We start from the raw sequence: 27,632 nt of genomic DNA on the forward strand, positions 1-27,632 counted from the left end.
AAGCATTTAAATGTACTTAAACCCTATTCCATTCCAAAATTGTATTGTTTAGGAAATTATTATTGTTTAATGACAATATATTTTTAGCATAATAAAATGGATAGATTTTTTATTTTATCATTTTATAATACCATTAAAGATGTTTGGGGACATGTACTGGATACATGGAGGGAGCTTTGCAATTTTGTTATGTTACTTTAGTGATTCAATCACCTCACTGTTCAAATAAATAAATGAAAAAACATTTACACTGGACATTTCATTTATATCCCAAATATAACCTTAATCAATCTGCAAAATACTAAATATTTTTACAACATACAACTTATAAATTAATAAATCATCTCTTAAAAACTGAAATATAGTATCACTACACTTACCTGATTACTCTACAGACCCAACGCCTAATGAACTTTTAAATTTCTTCAATAATTCAATATTCTCCAAGTTGCTGGTCAGTTGGAGCTGGATGTTGGCACACTCAATGACATAATTGATAGTGTTCTGGAATATACTCTGTGCTTTATGCAGGTTCTGTGGCACCAGCACTCCAAACCACCGCAGGGGATTCACAGTATTTTCAGCATCACTTTCTACAACCTTCAACTGAGTGACTCCATCCTCCTCGGTGGAGGCACACAGAGTAGATGCGGAGAACTCTGGGCTGGTGTCGAGGGGCAGCCGGGTGGCACTCACGGAACTCTGGCCCATGATGTAGCGAGACTTGGCCAGGTGAATAGTGCCATTGTTCAAGTTAGCCTCAATGTTCACCTCTGCACGCATTTTATCCTCCATGAGATGTAGTTGCTTCAGTACGAGCTTGTCTAACAGCTCACAGGTGGTGTCCATGTCAGGCAAAGCCTCTGCTTCATCTGTAAATATAAGTTTAGTTTATGTAGCCTTTAAAATTTACTGTTTAGTTAGGTAGGAGAAGTAATGAGGTCGATAAAAATCCAATAAAGCTACAAAATTCTGAGGGGTTACCTGCTGATTTTACAGTCATTGCAATGGTTTTTATCGTCGTAAAATATTTAAAACAGTTCTTGTTTGGTTTACTAGTGGTTATTTAATTAAAATTTAACTTTATCTAAAATACAGCAAAATTCTGCAAAACAACAATCACATGATTTTGACGTTTCGATTCGAAATATTATCTGTTCTGTGTTCCATGATTCTCAGAATATTAACTTTGTTCGTGATCGGCAACACGGCAGGCACCATAGACATGCCATAGACTTAAGCTGCGTACACACCGGGCCAACGAACGCCCAACGAACGCCAACGGTGATCCCAACAATGGATATTATTCATACATAATACAGGGCAGATTGCAGCAACAAAGGTCAACGAAAAACGTTCGTTGGCGTTCGTTGGGCCGGTCTGTACGCGGCTTTAGTATAAAAATATGAGAAATCACAGGCTATTAAATGTGTTTTGTTCAGTGTGTCGATGGTGTGTCGGCAGTTACTCTGTGTTTTTGTCAAATTTTGTCACCGGCGCCATTTTGATTTGTTTCAGTGATAAAATTTTTGGGTGTGCATGCGTGGAGAAAAGTTTCTTGATATTTTGGGAAATAGTATCATAACTGCTAGTGTATTTATAGAATAGTGTGCGCCTGAAATAGCTGCACCATGTCAGACCGAAAGCGGTCCCTCAATGATCTACGGGTTATAGATTTGCGGGCTGAATTGGAGAAACGTAACCTCGACAAATCTGGCGTTCGGGGCGTTCTCATTAACCGTTTGTGCAAGGTATGTACGACTATCAAGCCGGCAGATATGAGAACCATGATCAACACACCCTAATGATTTCCAGGCTAATATTTCGTTACTTTAAACATTAATCTTGATTGTTTCTAGCATTTAAAAGAGGAGGGTCACGATCCGGAGACGTACAAGTTCGAAGTGTCGGGCCCCGAGCCCAAGACTCCCTCTAAGCGTCCGCGGCGGTCCGAGAGCACGGTGGAGCCCGAGCAGGACGAGACGCCGGCCATGGAGGACATGATCGTGCAGGACGACGCCGGAGACGAGGACGAGGCCGAGACCACCAATGAAGAACACGAGAACGGCAACAAAACCGAACCGGAACCGGAAAAAATGGAAACAGAAGAAAAAGAGAAGCCAAACCGCAAACGCGAGATCAAAGAACAGGATGAGGCTTCCGAGCCAAAGAAACCGTGCATTGAGAAAGAGGAAAAACAAGAGGAAGATAACAAAGCCAACGAGAACAATGAAGCAGAAGACAGCATCAACTTAGACATTGGTGACGATGAATTGCTCAATGAAGAGGTATGTTATTATGTTTTCTCTGTTAGTTTCACTTTGCCATCTACAAAAATTGCTAATGGAATAATTATGATGGAAATAGATTAAATTGGTGATTGTGTTAGTAGTACTAGTACATAATACATGTTATCAGTTGGGTTTGTTTCTCTATTTTATTTCATAACTGTCTCTAGTTCTAACACATCCTGGTGGAGTAGACAACATTTATATATCTCATAATAATTTATCATTTTTATATATTTGAAATAAACAAGTCATAGCTTGGGAAATTATAGATTTGGTAGAAACCTGTATATTTTATGTCCAACAACCACCAGTCTTAAAAGTTACAAGTAAAAAGGCACAAGTAAATGAAATACTATAGTTAAAGCATGTATTTTTGTTTCAGACTGATAGCACCACTAAAGGCAAAAAAGGTAAGTTAAATTGCAAAAGATACAGAAAGTAGGCTATTACTTATGACTTTAAAGTCAAGCACTTCATCAGGCTAAATAATTAGAAAAAAAAAACATTTAATTTCATCATGAATAATATAATAAAAAATCAAGAATTCTTGTCAATATTTTTATGAACTGTTCACTGTAAGATTGCATTCACTACAAATTATTTATTGTAACAATATTCTAGCATTGGGATACAGTATTTTATTTAAATATTCCCATTTAATCAATATAGCAATGGCTTGGCTGGTATCATTAATAATGTGACTACTTACAAAGTGATCAATTAATTACCATATTCATACAAAAGGAGATGTAAAAAAACGAGACAGGGAAGAGGACACTGACACTGACAGATGCTGCTGCAAAATGAGCAAGAAGTTAAAGCATCGCTAATGAGCTCCTGCTGAAAGGAAAATGAACAACACCAGAGAACAGTAGCGGCAGGAAGGATGTCTTTGGACCTTCATCACTTGATGAACACATAGTAAACCAATACTTCTTCATAGCCTCTCTACAGCTGCAACCTTCTCACTTCTGTCTCCAACGCGATGTATCCCAACCACACCTCCAGTGTTAACCTTGTGTCTGACCAGTTACAACAGGACTACCTAGAGGCTCCGTGCCGTTACAATCAACCTTTCATCCATAGAAGTTGAGGTGCTAATATGAAATCGAGTTTTCAGGTTTTAAGTTATTGTTTTGTCATCACGTGTGTGGATAATGAAGAGAGTGGGCGTTGGCCCTGAAGCTAGTGCAAGATACGGGAGGCAACGCGGGTCGCTCGCGAGCGCCCCGCGCTGGCTGGCTGTGGCTGATTGTGCTGATTGTGTAGACGAGGAGTCTGCGGAGAGCGGCGCGGCGGCGGCGGCGGGCGGCGGCGCTGCGACCGGCGACCAACACGAAGATAACTCTGAGGCTCCCGCCACTAGGTTGGTGCATCCCGGGCTGCGGCGACACGGGCCAGGCGCTGCCATATTATACTCGACCCACAAAACGGTTTATTAGTTCAATTTTCAATATCACTACAAAGTTTTGCACCTATACGGACCTGAGGACGCGCGTGGAGGAGGGCTGGAGCATCGCTGCGAGCAAGAGGCCGGCGCTTCGGTCGGCGAGCACTGCGCCGCGCCCCGAGCCCCCGAGCCCCGCGTCGAGTCCCCGCGCCGGGTCACCTGCAGACTACAAGCAAGTCCCACGAGCGCCGAGCACTGCGCCGCGCCTGCCGACGACGACGCCTGCTCCGCACGCGAACGACACATGGTGCAAAACTTTGTAGTTGTGTGCGTCCTAATACAATAACTCATTTGCGAATACCACCTCTGAAACTAGCACCGTGGACTCTTCAAAAATATAATTATATTAATTGAAAATACGTTGTGATTAAATTACGGCTTGCTAAATATAATTATTAATTGGGTGGTGTGTAAAAGCTCGTGACTATTATACTGACACGCTATTTTCTTTTTCAGCGACGGAACTGAGGAGGCGAAAGATAAAGATGACAAAGGTGAGTTTGATTATCACCTGTTATACCCCATCCACACGCTCGGCGAACAATGGCAAACAGCAAACAGCAAACAGCAAACACTGACGTGTGGATGGGTGTTTGTCGTTGTTTGCCTGTTTGTGTTTGTGTTCGCCAGTGTTCGGCATCGGTGTCGGTTTTTCTTGCCAGATCAAAGGATGTTCGGCAAACAGTTCGCTACGTATCCACACGTCTGGCAGCGGTCAGTATGCGCGCTAGCATTGCGGGAGGCGGACGTATCAACTTGCTACACTTGTAGGGATATATTTTTTTTTTTATGTATGTTCACCGATTACTCCGCCGTTTATAAACTGATTTTGAAAATTCTTTTTTTGTTGTATTGGGTTGAGCTCCCAGGTGGTCCCATTTTTTTTCAGAATTTTATCTCACCCCTAAGGGTGGGTAAAGGGGTAAAAACAGGGTAAGAATTTACATTTTGGACACATGTTAACCGATTCTAATGAAATGAAGAACATAAATATAGTTCTTATAACAAAAAAATATGATGGTGACCTTGAGCTGATCTGATGATGGAAACGGAAGGCAGTCAAGGGAACTCCTCAACGGTATATAGCAACTACCTCGTGTTTAGGCTTGAATGATTCGTATTGATTAGTAGGACTTTTTGGTATCATTTGCATCTTACTTTTGATTAAAAATTATTGCAAATAAACTAAAAACTATAAAATAAAATAATAATTAAAAAGAAGTCGGTTTTTTTTTATTATTATTATTATTATTATTATCCCACCATCGTCTTTGCTTTCTTCTTATTTTCCTTTTTTTTTTCTCTTGCTTTAATTTATATAATAAAAATATGTCAAGCCGAAAGTAATAGCTCGTCGTCCGCCGTGTTTGCCGGTTCGGAATGTTATGAGCGTTCGCCGAGCATGTGGATGGCTGTTTGTGTTCGGTGATTGTGGTTGGTGTTTGGGACTTTGTTTGCTGTTTGCCGTGTTTGTGACAAACAGCAAGCGTATGGATGGGGCTTTAAACTCATAAAGTATGCTTCGTTTATTTTAACGAGTCAGTTGACCAAGCAGCATATTTGGACCTGATTGGCCATTTTGAAAATCCTTAAGCCAATCACTTGCAACCATTTGCGCACTAAACCATAACCAACGATGACTTGTAGATGACAAAGACAAGGAGGATGGTGACAAAAAGGACAAGAAGGACGATGGCAAGGAGGGCGGCGCGCGCAACTTGTGGGTCAGCGGCCTGTCCGGCGACACGCGAGCCAAGGACCTCAAGCAGCTGTGCAGCAAGCATGGGAAGGTAAGGCATAGTCTGCGTAAAAGTGTTGTTAACAAGATACGGACGTAAATAATTGACGAACTTTTATAAAAATGGTTCCAATTCTTTTTCATATTGGAGAAAAAAAAACATAGTTATTAACAGGCAATACCTAATCATAATCACCCACTATAGGCCTTTTCCCAGGAGAACAAATAAATTTTCTTTTATTTTTCTCGGAACCCTTTTCTTTTTGAGCAAATGTCATCTTCAATGCATGATATAGCCCCCTCTATGCTTTACAAAGTGCGTTATGAGTGAAAAAGTGTTACCTTTTACTTACAATCAAATAATATTTAACTCAGGTTATTGGTGCCAAGGTAGTGACAAATGCCAGGACTCCTGGATCACGTTGCTATGGATATGTCACAATGGCCAGTTCGGCTGATGCTGAAAGCTGTATCAAGAACCTTCACCGTACAGGTAAATTTAATAAAAAGCCTATTTATTTTATTTTTTTCCTAAAAGATACATACATAAATAGGGTCATGCCTGTCTCCCAGAGGGGTAGGCAGAGACAATCGACCTCCATGTCACGCCACGGTCCTGACATACTTCTTTTGCTTCCTCTAAATGCATAAGTCTCCACATATGTATACGCTCGTCCGTTTCAGAAACTCCTAATGTGGCTTTTCTTGAGTATGTCGCCTATTTGGTCGGCATACTTTCGCCTACGACGTCCCCTACCGACATAACCATTCATCTCCGTACAGTTAATTTCTGTCGTGAGTCTCGTCAGAAAAGATTGTGATATTAATAATGTTCTCAACTTGTCCGTCAGAGCTGCACGGGCGCATGATCTCTGTGGAGAAGGCCAAGTCGGAGTCGGAGTCGGCGTCGCGCCGCGCGCCCGCCCGCCACGAGCGCCGCGGCAGCAAGGAGCGGAAGGACGACAAGGATGAGGTAACAAGAGCAGCGACTATTTGTTACTCATTTTGCTAACGACAGCACATGCTGAACTGAGTATCGTCAAATGTCACTTTCTTAAAATGTTAGGCAAAGAAGAATGGCAAAACCTGACCCGCTTTGTGTAAGTTAGCAGCCTCTAACCAAACCTATTTTAAGTTATTGGTAAAAATGTCTATTATCAGAGAAAAATATTAAAAAAAATCTAAACCATGGGGTTCTTGAGATGTTAGGGTTCAAAAGTAAATTAATTAAATTATATTTTTTCGTTAAATAAGATTTTGATGTATTGTACACGCACAAATAAGTTTTATAATCTAAATCATGGGATTCCCAATACATAGTGCATCACAAAATGTATTTCATGATTTTATTTATGCAAATAATATCATAATTATTTTTGCGCATTTCACACTCAGAAACCTATTTTTAAAAAGAGACCCATTTCAAAAATAATTTAATTCTATTCAAGTTCCCGTTATCCCGAAGTAACATAGAATACTTTTTATCCAGGAATTTCCACGGGAACACTTTTAAAATATTTTTTTAGCTCGAGGGTAACATCTAGTACAGTAGAAAGACTTGATCTTTCAGCACCTATATGTTCGTTCTCCCATGCCTCATAATAATAAAATTAAGACCAGTATATGCTGTAGTCACGGACTACACATCAGTGTATGTTTCATCAATGGCCGCTCTGGGTCATGGCGCCATAGAGAAATTCTCTTTTGTTAGTTCCAAAAGTGGCATTTGTTTTTTCCATATGTTTGTTTAGATTCGAAAATAGTATCGAATCCTGTGCTCGCGGCTCTTAACAGCAAACTCGTTTTTGTTAGTTTTGTACTGTATTACTGTCTAAAATACATACAATATTCTGTATTTGTTGTTGTTGTCAGTGTGTCAAAAAAAAAATTCTTTATCTTTTTACTCAACCCGACTCAAACTGACATCCTGGCCAACCAAGTTAAACCGCCCAGTTTTTTTGGACGATCCCCCCTTTTCAAAGGAGCAGTAGCATCGCCTTCGTACCTCCATAATATCATACCAATCCCTCCAATGCTAATGAAGATGTGGTCGTTTCCAGGACGGCAAAGAGAACGCGGACAAGTCTGGCGAGTCGAAGGGCAAGAAGGAGGGCGACGCGTCCGGAGAGGAGGGCCGCGCCGCCTCGCACGCGCGCGATAAGAACGACAAGGTAAGATAAAGATATTCGTGTAATGGTAAGGTACTTAAACGATACAAGTCTTATGCTGCATTCTCAGTAGGCTTGGCCCTTCTCCCATTACGATACCCGCGCGACTAGTAGCCGCGAAGTATGTATCTCACATACACTCACCAGTATCGTTAACTGCTTACTACTAGGAGTCGAGTGAGCCCAAAACTTGCCAAATCAGTCAAAACTCTGCATACTAAACTCATACGATAGAGGCGTTGCGGTGTCGGAGTGTGTTCGCGTTTATTTATTTAAGATTGTGTGAGATAGCAGTAGCTCGTCCGCCATTTGTTATTATTTCTTTATCATCGCGCCATATCTTATAATCAATAAAATAGCTCTAAAGTATGAATGACGATCATAACAAACATCTGTTTATTGCGTATCTAGTTGTTATGATAAATCCGCAAACATACACAGCATCATTGTGTGAAACACGACAGTTTATAATTAACCTGTAAGTAATACTGTAGATTTAATATTCTGATTATCAAATGATTCAAGTATGAACGTTATTTCCAGGACAAGGCGCGCCGCAGCACGCGCAGCCGCGAGCGCCGCCGCTCTCCCAGAGAAGTGCTGTCCTTTTCTAAGATATGGGTGAGTGAGACTAGTTTCAACATGTCTACCCCACGGGCGCTCAGAAAACGGGTATCATCATTATTATTCTCTCATCAACTGTCGTAAATAAAACAAGGCTACATCTAAACGACTTCAACGAACTTGTCATAACAGTTTGTTCAACGACAAATATGTTAAAAGTTTCATAAACAGCTGTAATTCTATAATCATGTAAACAGCAAATATACTCCTATGCAGTGACTTTATTATCACTATTCATTTGTTCATTTCCCATGAGATGAGTGAGTACAAATGTAAGTACAAGCGAAAACCCAATGGCTTGCTTGGGATTCATATATCTGACTATCCCTTTAATAATATTATACATGCTAAGAAGAAATCTAAAGCATATACCAATGTATGCAGTAAACAGTTAAAAAGGCTTGTTTTATTTTACTGTTGAGTAGAGAATAAATAGTTTTCTGAGTTATTGCATTTATCCATACTCCTATTGTGGCTAACCCTTACCCCACTGTATTTCTCTTCTAACATTTGTTTATAACTTACCTTATGCTTGGTGTTATTGATAGACATGTTTAATCTATGCTCTGATTTACACCCTTCCATGTTGTTATTTGCACCTCACACTTTATTAGGAATCTGCACTTCATTTTTGTGGTTTCATTCATTTATATGGGATATGAATAAAACATTTCATGTGTTGTGTTTCATAAATGCATTGTTACAATCCATTATTTTTCATGCACATTCCTGATTGATTGTCCTAAATATTTGCATGTTTAGTTGCTATTGATAACATTCGCAGATAATTAATAAATATGAAAGTTTTGGCTAAACTCAACGCTATATCGGCCGCTATTTCATATTGTTTCTTTATCTACGAGTGTTATTTGTATATTTTACTAGGGTAGAAAACATTATGAATGTGAAGAGATCTAGTTCTATTCACAGTGTTTTCAAGGCGGTACTAATTTCGCGATGATCAAGTTTCCTCACACTGTTTTCCTGCTCCGTCCGAACACACAATGCAAACATTTATAAAAAAAGCCTTCCACATAAACCTATTGCATTAAGAAATGTGCTGACAGAGTTCCCGGTTTGTCTAATTCAAATATAATTGCAGTTCCATAAAAAAAATATTCGCCAACAGAATCTATGACTGCTACATGACCACCAAATTACAGTTTACACGGTAAGAGTATGCACGGACCTATTCACTGTTAAAATGCTATTTGTAATGTATAACACTCGGTACTCATACGACAAAGCCCAGCATACTCTTACCGCGACCACCTTTCTTAACCCCTCCCTCCCCTAACAGAAAGAGCGTGACCTGGCGCGCGCGCGCGAGCGGTCCCGAGCGGCTCGTGAAGAGGAGCGGCGGCGGCGCGCGGCCGAGGAGGCGCTGCGGGAGAGGGAGAGAAGACAGAGACAGGAGAAGCATAGGCTGGCCATAGAGAGAGAGAAGCTGAGGGCTGAGCGGTGAGTTGTCTATGTCTAGGTTACATTGAACTACCATGTTAGAGGCTGACTATAGGGAGGAAGAAGCTTAGGGGTGAGAGGTGAGTGGTCTTAGTCTAGAGCGGTCCCGCGCGGCTCGCGAGGAGAAGCGGCGGCGGCGCGCGGCCGAGGAGGCGCTGCGGGAGAGGGAGAGGAGGCAGAGACAGGAGAAGCACCGGCTGGCCATAGAGAGGGAGAAGCTTAGGGCTGAGCGGTGAGTGAGATAGTTTACATTGAAGTGCCATGTTTATCAGCCAGCGTCACTCACAAACATGACATAGGAGCCCTGCGGGAGCGGAGGCAGCGGCAGGAGAAGCATAGGCTGATAGAGAGAGCTCCGGGCTGAGTTGTGAGTTAAATAAATAAAAATAAAATAAATATGTGGGGACATCTCACACACGGCCATCCGACCCCAAGCTAGGCAGAACCTGTGTTATGGGTGTCGGACAGCTGATATATCTACACAAATACATAGATAGATAGATACTAAATATAAATATCAACACCCAAGACCCGAGTACAAATATCTGTCTTTAAACAAATATCTGCCCCAGCCGGGAATCGAACCCGGGACCTTCGGCTCAGTAGTCAGGGTCACTAACCACTACGCCATTCGGTCGTCGAAGTCGAGTTGTGCAGGTACTATGTTGTGATTATCAGTGAAGGTGGATTGCGAATATTTGGAAAACTGCAAGCTATGGCGACGATAAGAGAAATGGTATCTCGTAGATGAATTTCAGAATTCTTTACGGAACACAAAATTTAAAAAGAGCTGGATAAATATACAGTTATAACAAATAGTGCGCAAAGCCATACGTTTAGCTTTATTCCTTTCTGTTTTGCTACTGTCTTATAAGTGACTGTAGAAAAATAATTATTTAATATTTTTCAGGGAGAAGATTGAACGTGAAAAGAACGAGCTGCTCAGACTGGAGAGGGAGAGACATCGCCTCGAGAGAGAGAAGCTGGAGCTGGAGCGACTGGAGCTGAAGAGGGCACAACTGAGGTAAGTTAGGAATGTTATTAGATAATTCAAAGATGGCTCTGTTGATGGCTGCCCATTGCACATAGCTGTGGTGTAGGTTAAAATGAAAATACATAACATACTTGTTTACTGTAAAGAGAGGGCGCCACTGTCCTATGAGAAAGTCAAGTTTTTACGACAGTTTTTTGTAAATAATTTATAAATTAGAAATTCGTAATGAAATTACACAAAAGTTATTAATAAACTATTATAACATCATAACTAATCAGTGATAGCGATTGCAAGAAAAATATTCCGCAATTACTGACAAATAAAACAAAAACAAGTGACAATAACAAACCGTGCTTAATCTTATCAAATATCAATTAAAACTTAACTATGTACAACAATTAATATCAAGTGTGTGTGTATCAGTGTGAATAAGTGAAAAAAACAGTGAATAAATACGCAAAATAAGTAATATTACTTATTTGTGTTAGATAACAAAAGTTCAAAGTCCACTAACGTTCATATTGTGTACAAACTCAAAAACACGATTGACAATTTCACTAGCACTCTTCATGATCCATTGGTGCAGTGGACTAAGTGCCCGAAATCACCTACTAAGTTCGGTGACCGCGGGTTCGAGACCAGGGACTTGAAATCGTTTTTGTGTGTTTAATACATTTTTCATGCATTTATAGAAATAAAAAATGATAGAAATAGAATACAACGAAACAAGAACAACGAAACAAATGTACAACGCCATCTAGACAACTATAGACGAACTGTTAACTCGGTAATAAAAGATTAGAGCAAAGATCTCACGAAGTTGTAGGAATCAACATACAGAGGGCGTTATTGATTGATAGAGTAATAATCAATAAGCCGAGATGAATTTCTTAGGAAATATTACTCTTCGTAGGAATCGAAACCGCACACAATCGGACACGGAAGCAAGTAATGATCTCTCAGCAAACCAGACACTAGATGTTACATGCAATAGTCTGACTGATATATCCAGTTCCAATAATACCTGCGACTTATCAGACATGAAAGACCAAATAGAAAAACTGACTACTGACCTACATAGCGCGCACAATGAAATTCAATCCCTGATATTGGAAAACAATGCGTTAAAAAATTCTAACCAAGAGATCCTAAGAAAATATGAGCTACTAAAAAAAGTTACGATAACTCCTATAAAAGCGACCCCCCTTAAACAGAAAAAAGCTAAAACAAATGAAACTGCACTTAACCAGGCCACCCAGACTGAGATTGGTCATTTAGATACATATTTGAATCCAACCATGACAGCAACTTATGCACAAAAATGTAGCATGCTCTCCCCACAAGAACCGATCTCAAAAACCAACTCACCCAAGAACGTGGAAACAAAAACAGGCCAGATCAAAAATACCTCCAAAAAACAGCCTAAGAAGCTTTGCCTATTAAGCAGTAACAATAAAAACGATATATTATCAACAACACAAGACATACTCACATCGAATTTCAAAGTACTGCACTATATTACTCCAGGCGGCGGAATAAGAGAGCTCCTGACAGGCTTAAACAAAAAAATCGAAAACTATACACTCGACGACTACTGCATTATACTGATTGGTCATCAAGATTTTATAGCCACACAAGATTATATTGGACTTGTCTGCTTCGTAAAAGAAACTCTCCAAGAAATTCAGCACACCAATATAGTACTATGCCTACCTACTTACAAATGTAGCGAACACAAAATCCTATTTAACTGGAGGGTAGAGACTTTTAACAAACTACTGTACCTTGACCTAATGAACAATAACTATGCGTTCATGCTAGACTCGAACCTAAAATTACAATACAACGACTCGATGTTCTTCCCATCTATTGGTACCATTAACAACAACGGAATAAAGACAATTCTCACTGCGCTAAAGGAACTTATGATCGAGATTGACAAACTAAATAAAAGTTCCTCAACTGAATTAAATGACAAGATGACTCAGCAACAGAAAACCTCGAGACATGAAGAGAGTCAACAGCTTTTTCTCCACTAATAAAACCCTTTGTATTTTCCATCAAAACATAGCAGGATTAATAGAAAAATCAGATATGCTTACAGTTTGTCTAGAAGAATTAAAAGAAAATAAATTAAATGTTGATGTAATATGTATAACAGAACATTTTATGAGCCAAAATAATAAAGAATATTGTACTGTCTCTAACTATAATATAGCATCATGTTTTAGCAGGAATTACAAGCGAGGTGGAGCATGCATCTTAGTTAAGAATGGCTATCAATATAAGGAACTGTTAGAAATAAATAATCTCTCTTTAAGTGGGATATTTGAGTGCTGTGCAATTGAACTAATTGGTCTAAACATAATTGTTGTATGTGTATATAGAGTCCCTAAATCAAAAAAGCGAGCAGAATATTTAAACATATTTTATGAAAAATTAGAAGAATTACTACAATTATTGGCTAAAAAGCGAAATAAAAATATTATAATGTGCGGAGATTTTAATATAAATATTCTTGAAAAAAATCAAATGACATTAGAATTCGAGTGTTTACTTCAAAATTATAATCTTAAACTGGAATTTAGACAACCAACTCGGCTACGAAGTAAAACCTGCATTGATAATATAGCACATACTTTTAAGCAAAAATGTAAATCGGATGTTATTGAATTTGCTTTATCGGATCATACTGCCCAACTAATTCAAGTTCCACTCAAAAAAACATGTATCATTGACTCTTGGCGCATTACAAAACGAGACTACTGTCAGGATAATTTAAGGAAATTCAGGGAATGTATGGCAAGTCTCTCCTTTAGGGAAACGTATAAATCAACGGATGCAAATAATGCATACAACTCATTTTTCGAAATATTTAATCTATTTTACCAGCTTTGCTTTCCACTGAGAACTATAACAATAAAAGTTTCAAAGAAACTAAATTGGCTATCTAAAGGCATCAAACGATGCAGTAAAAAGAAGAGAGAACTACTTTGGCAATACAGATTAGATCCAAATTTGATAAATAAAACTAAATATAAAAGCTATACAAAGAGGTACAAAAAGATTATCAAACTTACACAGCGCTCCCAAAACATCCATGCTATAAAAAACTCTGACAGTAAATCTAAAACTGCATGGTCAATTATCAACAATTCAAAAATGTGTTATCCAAAAGCTCCCATTGATAAAATTAAACTGCATAATCGTACAATTATAGACCCACAAGAAATAACTGATTCATTTAATGATCATTATATTGATAACATTCAATCATTTCCAAATTCAGGTAAGGATACAACTTCGAACATTAAATCGCAATGCAAGTCAATGTTTATGGCACCAAGCTCACCTAGTGATGTTTTAAAATACATAATTCTCTTGAAAAATACAAACAGTGTTGGCTACGATGGTGTATGTACTAAGGTATTGAAAGTAGTAGCTGATATTATAGCACACCCCTTAAGCCATATCCTTAACTTATGTATAAGTCAAGGAATATATCCGAATGCATTGAAAAAAACAATTGTAAAGCCACAATTCAAAAAAGATGACCGGGAACTCATGAAATATTATAGGCCTATTGCTCTTATCCCTGTTATATCAAAGGTTTTTGAAAAATTTATACATCATGAGTTATATACCTACTTAGAAAAAAATAATATATTAATAGAAGAACAGAAAGGATTTAGAAAACAAAAAACCATTAATATGGCGATATATGACTTCCTCAATATTGTGATGAAAGGCGTTGACTCCAAAACGCCTACATGTGCCATATACATGGATATGACGCAAGCGTTTGATTATGTGGACCACACTACTCTACTCCACAAACTAGAAGCCTATGGCATAAGGGGAAATGTTTTAAAACTGATTGAATCATATTTAAAAGATAGATATCAACAGGTTGAAATATCAAAAATTAATATTAAGACTAAAACAAATGAAACTTTTTTGTCGAAAGAGCGAACTGTTAGGTATGGTGTTCCACAGGGAAGTGTTTTGGGTCCTTTATTATTTATAACGTATATAAATGATCTGCCAAGAAATGTTAAATACCCCATGACACTATTTGCTGACGACAGTACTGTAATAATTAATTGTAAAGATAATGATACTTATGAGTTTGACATAAATGACGCGCTTAACACAATAATATCATGGCTTGAAAATAATAATTTAATGGTTAATCTTGATAAAACAAAACTAATGCATTTTTCGCAAAGAATCTCTACAGGTACAAATATGAATATTAATTTTAAAGGTACTCGAATTTCTGAAACGACTATTTCTAAATTTTTGGGTATATTTATTGACAAATCTTTGACTTGGAAGCCACATATACATGATCTCAGCAAAAGGCTTAGTAAATCTGCTTATGCTTTATTTAAACTGTCACAAGTAGTCAACTCGGAAACCCTTCTGATTGCATACCATGGGCTTGTAGGTTCGATATTAAGATATGCAATAATTTTCTGGGGTAACTCAACGGACAAAAATATAATATTTAAATCTCAAAAGAGATGTCTCAGATCAATGTTTAATTTGAAAACAGTTGACAGCTGTGCACCAATATTTAAAAAGTACAAAATTTTAACTGTACCATCACTCTACATAATGGAAGTTGCAATGTTTGTTAAAACGAATCCCCATCTATTCCAAAGAGCTGTAGATATGAGCTCACGTAGGCAACGTGATGAGACTAGACTCGGTGCGACTCAAGCAAAGACTGCTCTTAAGCATAAAAGCTTGTTCTGTATGGGACCAAAAATCTTTAACCACATCCCAAAGGACATTAAGCAATTAAATATAAATTTATTCAAAGTCAGATTGAATAAGCTTCTTGCGGAAAAATGTTATTATTCTATAAATGATTTTTTAATTGATCGCTGTTTCTAATGTTGGACATGTGCATTATCTTTAAATTATTTCTATAAATACTAAATTGCCTATGTATCTTTACACAACTTTTATATTGCTTGACATTGTACTTAGACTTTGAATTTTAATTATATGGACATATTTTTATAGCAATTTTTGGATGCCTCGTTCACAATGTAATTTTATTTTTATTTAATGTTATTTTTATTAGTAAATTGTTTTTTTTTGTTTAAACTTTGCATGTAATTTTAGCATGTTATTATTAGAAAACATATAAATATTTGTACGCCTAAGGGTAAGACATGACGATCGATGCATTTTGTGTACTTACAACTATGAAATACTCATGTTCTGACAAATAAATGATCTTTATCTTTATCTTTATCTTCTTTATCTTACTGTTATTGGGAAAGTGATATACTAAGCCAAAAGGGGGCGACTCAGGGGGTCATACCATACTGTACTATGCCCTTTTTGCAACAGCCTGTAGGCTAGATAATAAATTTATGAAGTACGAACAAAAGTTCGAATCGAAGATAATATGCTAAATCTAGATATGCGGTTTTCTTTACGATGCTTTCCTTCAGCGTAAGAGCGATGTTATTGTTTTCAATAGTTGTCATTGGTACTGGCATGAGATGCGGGCGCTACTACCACATTTTACTCACAATCATTGTATTCCAGGTTAGAAGAGGAGCGCCGCAAGCGTTCTGGTTACGAAGGATCAGCGTACCGCAAGGCGCCGGAGCCGCCCGAGCCCGCCTACGAGCGCGACCCCCGCCACAAGAGGCCGCCGCCGCCGCCAATGGTGTGTACTATTGTGACATATATACTATGACCCGTCGTTCTAATATATATCGTGGTATAAATTCATAATAAGGGCATCTTAGACTACTTATCATAGGCGTTCTTCATCCAGCAACTACTTCAGTGTTGATCCAGCGGGCTGGAGTACGACCCAAGCTCCTTGAATAGGAAAGATGCCTTAATGATATCTTATTGTAATTAATTGGTCAGCCCAGAATAGACCTTTTTATTCACCTGACCTGATTGAATAACTAAATGATGGTCTATACTCTTGGCGGATGGGGCTTTATTTACCAAAATGACCTCGCTACATCAGACCTTACACCAACATTCCAGCAGCATTCTGTGTTGCCACACCACAAAACTAACAAATGCAATAACATTGCAGTCATCAAGCCGTCAGTTCGAGGCGCCGCCGCCACCGCGCTTCGAGCTGCCCGCGCCGGCGTACGAGCGGGACAAGCGCGACCGCGAGCGCGCCGACTACAAGCGGGACTACCCGCGACACGTGTCCTGTGAGTACATTATATACATTATACAAGACAGTTCGAGCTGCCCGCGCCGGCGTACGAGCGGGACAAGCGCGACCGCGAGCGCGCCGACTACAAGCGGGACTACCCGCGACACGTGTCCTGTGAGTACATTATATACATTCATTATATAAGAGCATTCTTCCAACGTTGGAAATAGAACCTTGAGTCACTTGAGTAATAACATTTAATTCTGGTACCTGTTTCTTCATATTGCACATGACAAGGAATTTGGACCTTAGTGAAAAGCCAGATAGTCTAGTGCATGTTTTAGAAACGGAATAAGCGTTTTCACGCATTTAAAGTGTGGCCTCAACCTGAAACTTTTAATTGAACTAACCTTGCAAAACCGGCTTTACAATATTTTTCGCAAGTTTCATTTGCTTTTTCCTATACATACTACAGACTAAGAAATCCCATATAATCCTAACTAATATTATAAATGCGAAAGTAACTGTGTCTGTCTGTTACTCTTTGAAGCCAAAACTACTGAACGGATTTGAATGAAATTTGGTATACATATGGTCTAGACCCTGAGAAAGAACATAGGCTACTTTTTTCCCGGAATTCCCACGGGAAAACTTTTTAAGGTGAAGCGAAACTCGCGGGAACAGCTATATTAAATAAAACTCACACTCAAACCACCCTTCTCCCAACAGCAAACACGCTAAAATACCCGGCCAACGGCGCAGACGACACTCGGCAGCCGCAGCCGCCGGGAGCTCGTAAGGACGCGGCTCGCTACTCCCCCCGCGAGCGCGCCTACCGCCCCTCGCCGCCCGCCAAGCCCGAGCCGCGCAGCTGGCCCGCCGCCACCCGGTACCCAGACACCGCGCCCGCTAACAAAGGTAAGATAAGTGGTGCTAAATATAGGGCATTCTGAAAGAGCCGACAGACTGTGATGCGTTTTTCTACTCGATTCTACAGGATCTTTATAAAGCTACATAAATGGTGCTAAATATAGGGCGCTCTTAAAGAGCCAACAGAGTGTGATCCAGTTAAAAAGGCGTTTTTCTACTCGATTCTACAGGATCTTTATAAAGCTACATAAATGGTGCTAAATATAGGGCGCTCTTAAAGAGCCAACAGAGTGTGATCCAGTTAAAAAGGCGTTTTTCTACTCGATTCTACAGGATCTTTATAAAGCTACATAAATGGTGCTAAATATAGGGCTCTCCTAAAGACCCGAGAGAGTAGGATCTAGAAAACTACAGCGTTGTTACTACGTTTGGGAGTAATAATAAACGAAAGAACGTCGAAGCTCTAGCTCCACAATAGCACCGGCATGCAGCCGCTAGGTGTAGCAAGGAGGCGGCGCTACTCCCCCCGCGAGCGCGCCCCCCCCCCCCCCTCGCCGCCCGCCAAGCCCGAGCCGCGCAGCTGGCCCGCCGCCGCCCGGTATGTCGACACCGCGCCCGCTAACAAAGGTAAGGGTATCGTAAATGGTGCTCTATATAAGGCTTTCTGAAAGAGCCGACATACTGTAACATAGAAAGATCGGCGTTTTTCTACTCGATTCTGTAGGGTCTTTATAAAACTGCAGTGCTACCTTCTTCCTACTATGGAAGTATTAAAAAACGGAAAAACGTGGAAGCTCTAAAGAGCGCTAGGAGCCGACAGACTGTGATCCAGAAGAAAACGCCGTTTTTCTACTCGATTCTATGGGATCTTTATAAAGCTACATAAATGATGCTAAATATAGGGCGCTCCCAAAGAGCCAACAGAGTGTGATCCAGAAAAAAAGGCGTTTTTCTACTCGATTCAATTGTATCTAGAAAATTACAGCGCTACATTGTTCCAAAAGAATGTCGAAGCTCTAGCTTCACAATGGCACCGGCATGCAGCCGCTAGGTGTAGCAAGGAGGCGGCGCTACTCCCCCCGCGAGCGCGCCTACAGTATGCCAACATAATGCGCCATTTCAAGGAGAGAAGTGTTCAAGAACTGGTCATTGAGAGACTGCAAGCCGCCAAGGAAACCTATATAAGGTTAAGTGCTAATTTCACCATTCTCGGTTAGAGCATAACCAGGGAGTAGTGGTTTACTTTTGACACATCTGTCATGAATTTTATATATTGAGATGACGAGAATGGAGAAATTGGCACTAAACCGGCCCCCGTATTATGTAACTCCGAGGGGTTGGTTGGTATAAAATGGCTGACAACTTAGAGCATTATTAATTAATAACTTTTTACTGACTTATCTGATTTCACAAACGTTTATGTTGGTAGGCTTCTTGCATATTTTTTTCACTAAGATTTTTGGTGTTTTCGGTTAATAAGTCTCTAAGTTGATACCAATTATCACCGGTTACTAACTCTCAAAAAGTTACAAAATACGGGGGCGGGACAGTAAGGTTCACACTATATTATTATCCACTGTGTCTTGCGTCTACGTTTCCCTTACTACCCTACGGCCGCGACCTAAAACTTACACGTGTACATTTAATTAACCTACCATCTCTCTTCCAGGCAGCAGCGGAACAAGCGAAGCGTGGGCGGGCGGCGCCAGCGAGTCCCGCTACGGCAGCAGCGGCGGCGGCGGCGGCGGGTCGTACGAGACGCGGTACCCGCCCGCCTACCAGCCGCCGCCGCCCGGCGCCGCCTACCCGGACAGATATGCGCCGGCAAGGGAGTACCGCAAGTACTGATGTGAGTCGGGTTCTTATGGTTAACTTTATTGCTTTTGGACCTTCAGTCTATAAGGTCACACAGCTCACATCAACTCGGAAAGGGATAGTAACCATAGCAACTCAAGGCGTTCAGTATGTAAAACTCCCTACTGGAACACACACTACTGGGAATCGTAACGTAATCGCCTTGCATCGCGTCAAGCTCGGGTGAAAGGCGATCCGTTTACGTTACGTTTATGTATGCTGTGTGACCTTCATACGTCGATAACACCTTAGCTGTCTACATAGTGGTCCAGTGCTGGGCACCTTCTGTCCTTGGCCTTCCCCCATCCAACCTCTATCGAAACTCTGACTACGATCGTCGGTGTCACGCTGCGCTTGCCGGTTTATGGTCTCCACTCAAGTATCTCCTATTGCACTCGAAATCTACATAGTTGTTAATGTTAATTAATTACTTTCGCCATTAACATAACTTTTTGTTGCAGGCCCGACCACAGCACGAGGAAAGATTAACTGTTCGAGAATTAGGATAATATAATACATAAGGTACTTATTACCTACTAAAATCAGATACCATATCTTAACTGGATGCCCAACTTGACCAATTTGTATTTAGTCTTCTGGGTAGTTTTCTTTATTAGATTTTTTGCTGCAATATTGTAATGATTTGGTGTTATAATTTACATGTTAGGTTAAAACCATTCCTTCTGTTGTAAGTAAATGGCAAGACTACGAATATTGTATAAGTTTATGAAGTTAACATTTATGATAATGTTTTAATTTTAAATGTGTGAATTACATTATGTATGTTTAGGGCACGCTTTGTGTAAAATATTAGGTACAATTAAATTTAAGGAATGGATACCAATAATAAAGCATTACATTCTTAACTTGTTGTTTTTCTTTCCTAAGCTTGTTAGTAAAACGTATAAAAGAAAGGGCTAACGTAAAGAAATAGACAATGTACGTACACATAAAGATTTATTAGATTTCATTGTGTAACCACAGTTAGTCATTATTATAGTTAAAAAATAAACATCGTTTTACGATGAAGATCGTTTGCATTATCAACTATCACTGACTATTTGTGATGGCATAATATTTTCGGCCAAACCCAGATTTACTACCCATCACTACTGGTATTAGAGGTGACTCATGTTAGTCATTTACAGTCGTGGCACGATTTAATTAGAGCCACGAATGAAATTAGCGCAAATAAATATTCAACACTTTGAGAAACTAGGGTAAACATCTGGGAAAAACCTATATTATTCCTTATATTATTATTAGCTAAAACTACCTAACTTAAACCTAAACAAATGAAGTATTGTTGACTCAACGGTCCATTTTGGGCAATATTTCCAATGGACATTGCATAATGTCTAACTTTATAGATTTACATGTATCCAAGTAATGTGATCACAGCTCGAAAAAAAAAATTGGCTTTTATAGGAATTCATGAGATTGAAAAATTTAGGTGGGGATTTGAGTCAGCATAAATATACTCTATTTCATGTTTCTCGTAACAAAACTTATTTTACATAGGATAAAAGAACAAACAAAACGTAAGTACACACCATCACCAATTATTGCTCGTATTACAACTTAGCACACAGTAGCATGATTTATTGTGCATTGAACATTATCTACGAACAAACTAGAGTGTGTTGGCACCAAGTGTTCGTCAGCCGGTGCATACGGCGTGTAAGGAAAGCTGAAGCTTTCCACATTTTGTTCGAGTGGCTCACTGATGTCTATGTCTAGTGCCTTGAGGGCTATAGCGGCTTCTTCCTTGCCCTTGAGTGCGGCGAGTCTGAGCAGCCTCGTGGCGGTGTCCATGTCGCGAGCCAGCCCGCCGCGGCCCTGCCCGTAGTAGATGCCCAGGTTGTACATGGCGCCCGGGTGCTCCTGAGATGCGGCGGAACGGTAGAAGTCCATCGCCTGGAGAAAAATATTGATTTTTGTGAAATAGAATTCTTATTTTTTCGAGTGGCCAGGCTGAGACTAAAAGACAGCATGACATTTGAAAGCTACCCAAAGCTATTTGCATTGATTTGCTTGTTAGCAAATTTATTATTGTTGATGAATTTTAGAGCATTTTAACTTTTATTACATAAGCATGTGAATGATATTTAACTTTTACTGCATGAGCAAAAATTTGCATGTTAATTATTACGGGGGATAGTTACCACTTTTTCATTGACTTCTACACCGAGTCCCAGCTCATAGCACAGTCCCAGGTTATACAGGGCGGGTGCATGGTTCCTGGTTGCAGCTGACCTGTGAAATAACGTAATAGCATTAAAAAAACAGTATGACCAAAAAATACAGTATGACTGCTTTTGTAGTTTAGCTCATAACAGTCAATATGACTGACATGATAGTATGACTCAATAAAGTGTACTTATCTGATTTATCTGTTTGATTTATAATTTATAAATACACCTAGCTTGTTTTGATGATATTATCTTATCTAATAGGTTCTAATAGTGAGAATTTGGGAGATTGTGTAATATTTACACATGTGAAAGTTTGTTTGGATGTGTGTTTTATTGTATAATATGTACTCTTTCACACATGAAATCTGGTATTCAGGAAGCTGACATACTGACAACCTGGATATTTTTCACCAGGAAAACTTTTTAAGGTATAGTAAAGCTCACAGGCAACAGCTAGTACAAGATAATCTATTATAGACTGTGGTATAATAATATGTATTGACCTTAACAAGTTCAGCCCATCCTGATGCTGTCCATTCTCAATGGCGGCCAGGCCAAGTTTGTTCTCAATAGAGTTCAGAACTTCTCCCAGATCATTGTCAGAATGTTCCGGAGCAGACGACCCGGAGCTCGTGCTTGGTGGAGCTGATGCAGCCTCATTACCTCCAGTCTTACTATCACCATTAGATATCAAATGCACAGTAGGAATGAAAGTGCCTATGATCTTCTCAACATTGGGTGCTGCTTTCAAAAATGGTGCATTTTCATTCACATTTTGCACAAATGGCTGCAGTGATTTCAGAAGATGTTGAATGGAGCATTGGGCCTCTTTCTTGTCATGTCTGCATCTGTATTTGTGTTTCAAGTGGATGAACTGGGTCGCGTACCACCCAAGGACAACTGCACTGCTCTGAAATTATAATTGAAACATGTAAACATTGTACTGATTAATAAAGACATGTCTATAGCTAGTCTATAAATAATTTGGCAGTATCTCACCCAGGTGATGGCATTGAGCCAAGAAGAATTCAACTGTTCGAAGTTCCATCGACTGCTATTGGTGTTGTTGTCGTTTTTGTACGAAGGATCGCAACATCTTCCCAAAATGTACCATCGGCAGGGCGGAGATGACTTCTTCTTGCCATCGTCAGTGACATTATTGGGTGCGTTGGTCAGCCCGGTGGTGCTGCGTTTGTCGAAGTAATTAGCACTCCTTTCGAAAGTATCGCGGACACGACGAGACACATACTTCCACATGTTGGTATTTATTTTAAGATTAATTAACATGCACAACCTTCCTTCAAATGGAACCCATAGCAACGAGAGAGCTTTTTTAATATTCGCATTTACACAGGGTATAAGATGAAGGAATTAATGAAAAAACAACTAAATTATTAGTAATTTTGAGAAAAACAATGCCCCAATTCGCGATGGGCAAATTTGACAATTAAAATCTCACTTATGTCAGTGTTACAGTGTTATGTCAATTGGCTGTCACAACTGTCATTATTTATTAGTAGTATGCGTAGGAAAAATTGGGTGAAACACTATGGTTACACTGACAGTATGGTCTGTGACTCTGTGTTGTTTATTTGCGTTTGCCGGTATTGTTTATAAACATAACCTCTACAATTCATTATTTTCCAAATAAATTTGAGTTCTCGCTTTGTATTTTCACCATTAATTATTCTACAACTGCCTACTTTGCCCTTCTGAAATAAGTTACCTAGTTCGAATGTGCGGCCGAACTGTGTTGTAAGCATAGTAAAATACATCAGCTATCCTATTATAATTACTATAACTTTCGGACGGAATAACAAGCATTACTTTTCAGATCTCTGAATAAAAATGATTTACGTCATGCTTGCAGTTATAAGCCTAAAGGTTGTAAATCGTACAAAAAGCCAGACTGGTCTGATGAACACAATGATGGTAAAACTTACTCACCATCACATAACATTGCTCCAACTGATGTAACCCAAGTCTTGGTCTCATCCAGTCAGTTTAGATCTGATTCCGAAAACGAAAGAATCTTGAAGCCCATGATGTGGGGCATCATCCCACCATGGCATACAGTAAGTATTTCACATGTTTTTTTTTCTATAACAGCTAAAAAATACTAAATGCAAAAATAATATTCTCTACAGGGAGATTATAAGAAACACAACTTGAGCACTAATAACTGTCGCTTGGAGAACATAAAGTCTTCAAAACTGTATGGACCAGCACTTCACAAAGGAGGAAGGTGTGTTGTGGTCATGGAAGGGTTCTATGAATGGCAAACCACTGATAAGTCTACTAAAACTAAGCAGCCATACTACATATACGCTCCGCAGAAGGATTCTACAAAGGTATTGTATTTTCTATAGTGCATGATTAAAAGGAGTTTGGTTCTATTCAACTGAGCTAGGTAGGTACATACAAGAGATACATAAGAATACATGGTTTAAAAAGGACTTGTTTCAGATGGATGATCCAGAAACCTGGAGCACTGACTATGATGAAGAGACTGGATGGAAAGGCATCAATTTACTATATGTAGCAGCTATATACAGTGTCTGGAAGCATGAAGATGTCATAATTTATAGTTACTCGGTGATCACTATGGACTCCAACAGCACCCTGGACTGGTTGCACCACCGGATGCCGGCTGTTCTGGATACTCCTGAACAAATTGAGGTGAGTTTTGAAGGATATTTTAATATTTGCCTGTAAACTTGTACATTGTACAGGCAAATGCTACCAGCCGTGCTGGTGTGACACTATTATGGAGGGGCCTTTGTCCAGCAGTAGGTGACCATTATAAAGGCTGATGATAATGATGTTTATTCTTTCTTTTTGTGTGTTCTCATAACATTTTTCTATTGCAGGCTTGGCTTGATGTTGATAATGTTAACCCTGACTTGGCTTTGACATACTTAAAACCAGTAAAGATGTTATGTTGGCATCCTGTGTCTACAGCTGTGAACAATTCTCGGTATAAATCAGAAGATTGCAACAATAGGGTAACAGTAACTAAACCAAAATCAGCTCAAAAATCATTAACAGCCTTCTTCACTAAAGTAGAGAAAAGAAAATCTACAGAAACTGACAGTAATGAAATTAAAAGGAGAAAAAATAATGCCAATTAGAGTAAAAGAAAAGCAAGAGATTTATTTTCCTTCAATAGTCAAATATCAGTAAAACTGAAAAAATACTATTCTAATGATGATGTCTTGGGTCCTAATAATATCATAAATAGATTTAAAACCTATTATGGTTTAACATCTCCTCAAACCTATAGGTAAAGTGATTTAATATTTTGTAACATTATAAAAGGCAACAAGTATATTTTAAATGTTCTCAATCCTGAATTCTCTGAAGTCCGCTTCACATCGGATCAATTTGTGGTTCTTCAAGAAGTCATTAACAAAGCTGTGCACTTCATATTCACCTGAAAATAAAGAAATATAGTCAATAAAAATTACTCCCAAATATAAATGCTCAAGGAAGCCTATGAACTGAAAATTTATATGGTTCATATAACTATTACTTACTGGGATAATGACTACATTGATAAATTAATCCAATCAAATGTTTGGCCAGTGCCTTGAACAAGGTCTTCCCTCTTATCCGCCCCTTCACATAATGTGGAGTCAACAGCTTCACAATCCATGGCGCAATACGCTCCTTGCAACTGAGCACAAACTCTGGAGTCTCGTCCAGCGGAGACATCACATCTTCCTCATCATCACTGTCTTCCCCAAACAACTCCAAAAACTTGTCTTTAATCTGAAAATTTGTGATATTATCTTGTTAATTTGCAGTTTATTATGTTAGTTCTAAATTAATAACATTTTAAAGTTAAAATTTTAATGTTCAACATAATTTAAACACAATAAAATAGTAAAGTACACACCCTTGTGTATTTTTTTCGGTTGCTATCCCTAATTTCATCCATTTTCTCAAACAGATATAACTTCTGATAATAAAGCTCACAGACCCATTTAGTCTGTGCTGGCTTTTTCTGTTTTATTGTATTTTCATAGTTGGGTTTTTCGGGCACATTTACTGTAGTGGCTTGTAAGACTCCAGAGGTCTCTAGCATGGCAAGTCTGTCATCAAGTGACTTGATCTTAGCTGCTTGATCTTCCACAGTTGAATCATTGTGCTGAAGGGACTTGCTACAATCATCCAAACCATCTAAGAGTGCCTTTGTACTATCTTGGACTCCATTTGTGGTAGTATCTAACATATCACATAGAGTACCCTCAAATAAATCATCTTCAAGTCCATTTGAATCAACTCTAAAGATTTGTTCTAATTGTAACATTATTTGGTCTTCTGCTTCTTGGGAGTCAGTGGACATGCGTGGCATGGTAGCTACTTTACTGCTTTGATTCACAGAAGTGTCTAATTCTGCCATTTTTGGTGTTTGTACTTGTTCAATGTTTGTTTGAGAAATGGGTATGGCATCTGGAGTTTCATTTCTTGAGTTCGTTATGACTGGTATCTTGTATAATTTATCAGATTCAGATTCTTTGAATCCAGTGTGTTCATCCTTACATAGGATACCAATATCACTCATGTTGCCCTTATATGGGTTTGGATAATTCTGCTCATTATTTATTGTATTTGGTGATAGCTTCCTTTTCTTTTTATCTGTTTTTGTCATGTTACATGCACATGGACAGTTGCAATTCTTTGGTAGGTCTAAATTAGTTTGAGTTTTTTTCTCATTTCCAGGTGGGCTTTGGAGTAACTCAAGTAGTTTTCTGTTCAGTTTTCCTCTTTTAGTGTCCAACTTTAACTCGTGAATCTGTAATGAAAATTAAAACCAAGAATATAAAATTCTGTTTCACCACTTACAATTTTATTTCATTTGATTTCAATGTTTTGATTTTTTTGATCCCCTCTTACCACAGACAGGATACTTCTTCGGTACAAGTCTATAACCATACAGGACTTCACTGCATTTATTTCCAAGATTTTAGCACACCTCCATATGGCACTGGGTAAGTAAATATTTTTTCCAAGCAATTTTTGGTTTGTCTCATAGTTACTTGAAAGTAGTTGGATCAGATATTCTAGATAATGTTTTCGCACCTAAAATGTAAAATTTAGAATTGTATGAATATTGTTAATAATGCATAGTATTGAAAAGGTCAGCTCGTAGGTGATTCTCAAAACATATCAACTTATGTGCATAGAAGTACCTATCTGAAATGTTAGATCATGGTTATTGAAAGAATAGTAACTATAATTAAAAAAAACCTTTTCTTACCTTCGATATAAGAAGATGAGGTTCCGCCTCTAAACTCGGTAAGGGCATAGCTGTATCGTCCCATTCTTTAAGAAATGCATCTATATTTTGTTTCTCATAAAGTAAGGTGTTCATGATGAAACCGGCACCAAATTAACCTTTTATATGTTAAAAACTAGGACCATACTTTAGAAAAATCGGTATGGTAGTATAGCTGAAATTAAACGAGACACATAAACAAAACGAAAACCGCAATAACATCGAATTTATAATGGAAATGAAAAGAAAAACAAAATCCAAATTCCTCACAGGGTCACAAAACCCACAGAGTAACCAACCAACCTTGTTGTGTCACTGTCAAATATAGCTAACAACTCGCACCATAGTTTATTATTCCGAGAACAAGCTTTGTCCTCCAACTGTCCTTATCCCTCCTGAATATATCAGATACTATATGCTTCCTATCTACCTCAAAGGTCACCATGATCCTCCTCTACTGCACTAACTTTGTTTGCCTCAAAACGGTTCGTGTAAAGTCTCTTCCATTGGGACGAGATTGGGACCTACTCTATCATGTACGTACATGACGCAGAT

The 27,632-nt window shown here is 38.9% G+C and overlaps 5 protein-coding genes across 11 annotated transcripts; 2 read left to right on the top strand and 3 right to left on the bottom strand.

Annotated features, from left to right (window-relative positions):
- Positions 1-244: 244 nt before the first annotated feature.
- On the bottom strand, positions 245-1,146 carry LOC105397573 (coiled-coil domain-containing protein 115). Its single transcript, XM_011569595.3, has 2 exons — positions 985-1,146; positions 245-872 (listed from the first exon to the last, which is right to left on the bottom strand). Exons 1-2 carry the CDS (start codon positions 1,001-1,003, stop codon positions 385-387), a joined length of 507 nt encoding a protein of 168 aa, XP_011567897.1. The 5' UTR covers positions 1,004-1,146; the 3' UTR covers positions 245-384.
- A 340-nt stretch (positions 1,147-1,486) lies between these two features.
- LOC105397574 (SAFB-like transcription modulator) lies at positions 1,487-20,467 on the top strand. Of its 5 annotated transcripts, XM_048621995.1 has the most exons (19): positions 1,487-1,751; positions 1,860-2,288; positions 2,674-2,701; positions 3,561-3,657; positions 4,198-4,235; positions 5,389-5,531; positions 5,855-5,972; positions 6,331-6,452; positions 7,540-7,650; positions 8,191-8,268; positions 9,572-9,610; positions 9,843-9,964; positions 10,643-10,756; positions 16,295-16,418; positions 16,806-16,844; positions 16,964-17,051; positions 17,607-17,795; positions 19,417-19,596; positions 20,063-20,467. In XM_048621995.1, exons 1-18 carry the CDS (start codon positions 1,632-1,634, stop codon positions 19,593-19,595), a joined length of 2,178 nt encoding a protein of 725 aa, XP_048477952.1. In that variant the 5' UTR covers positions 1,487-1,631; the 3' UTR covers position 19,596; positions 20,063-20,467. The 5 variants fall into 5 exon arrangements, with proteins under 5 accessions (XP_048477952.1, XP_048477951.1, XP_048477953.1 ...); XM_048621994.1 differs by lacking the exon at positions 16,964-17,051 and having other exon boundaries at positions 16,806-16,932; XM_048621996.1 differs by lacking the exon at positions 16,964-17,051 and having other exon boundaries at positions 8,191-8,244; positions 16,806-16,932.
- A 74-nt stretch (positions 20,468-20,541) lies between these two features.
- LOC105390559 lies at positions 20,542-23,249 on the bottom strand. The gene is made up of 4 exons (XM_038106911.2): positions 22,796-23,249; positions 22,300-22,706; positions 21,767-21,857; positions 20,542-21,518 (listed from the first exon to the last, which is right to left on the bottom strand). Exons 1-4 carry the CDS (start codon positions 23,081-23,083, stop codon positions 21,183-21,185), a joined length of 1,122 nt encoding a protein of 373 aa, XP_037962839.2. The 5' UTR covers positions 23,084-23,249; the 3' UTR covers positions 20,542-21,182.
- Positions 23,250-23,382: 133 nt separating this feature from the next.
- Positions 23,383-24,936, top strand: LOC105390561 (abasic site processing protein HMCES). Of its 2 annotated transcripts, none has more exons than XM_011561883.3 (5): positions 23,383-23,551; positions 23,667-23,871; positions 23,944-24,147; positions 24,263-24,475; positions 24,667-24,936. In XM_011561883.3, the coding sequence occupies exons 1-5, from the start codon at positions 23,532-23,534 to the stop codon at positions 24,925-24,927; spliced, it is 903 nt and encodes a 300-aa protein (XP_011560185.3). In that variant the 5' UTR covers positions 23,383-23,531; the 3' UTR covers positions 24,928-24,936. The 2 variants fall into 2 exon arrangements, with proteins under 2 accessions (XP_011560185.3, XP_011560184.3); XM_011561882.3 differs by having other exon boundaries at positions 23,384-23,551; positions 23,631-23,871.
- LOC105390560 lies at positions 24,930-27,366 on the bottom strand. 2 transcript variants are annotated; one of them, XM_048622178.1, is made up of 5 exons: positions 27,060-27,366; positions 26,696-26,786; positions 25,695-26,594; positions 25,333-25,567; positions 24,930-25,229 (listed from the first exon to the last, which is right to left on the bottom strand). In XM_048622178.1, the coding sequence occupies exons 2-5, from the start codon at positions 26,732-26,734 to the stop codon at positions 25,129-25,131; spliced, it is 1,275 nt and encodes a 424-aa protein (XP_048478135.1). In that variant the 5' UTR covers positions 26,735-26,786; positions 27,060-27,366; the 3' UTR covers positions 24,930-25,128. The 2 variants fall into 2 exon arrangements, with proteins under 2 accessions (XP_048478135.1, XP_011560182.3); XM_011561880.3 differs by having other exon boundaries at positions 26,696-26,881.
- Between the last annotated feature and the right edge of the window lie 266 nt (positions 27,367-27,632).

The sequence above is a fragment of the Plutella xylostella genome, chromosome 7 (genome assembly GCF_932276165.1).
Source record: "Plutella xylostella chromosome 7, ilPluXylo3.1, whole genome shotgun sequence".
NCBI lineage: Eukaryota > Metazoa > Arthropoda > Insecta > Lepidoptera > Plutellidae > Plutella > Plutella xylostella.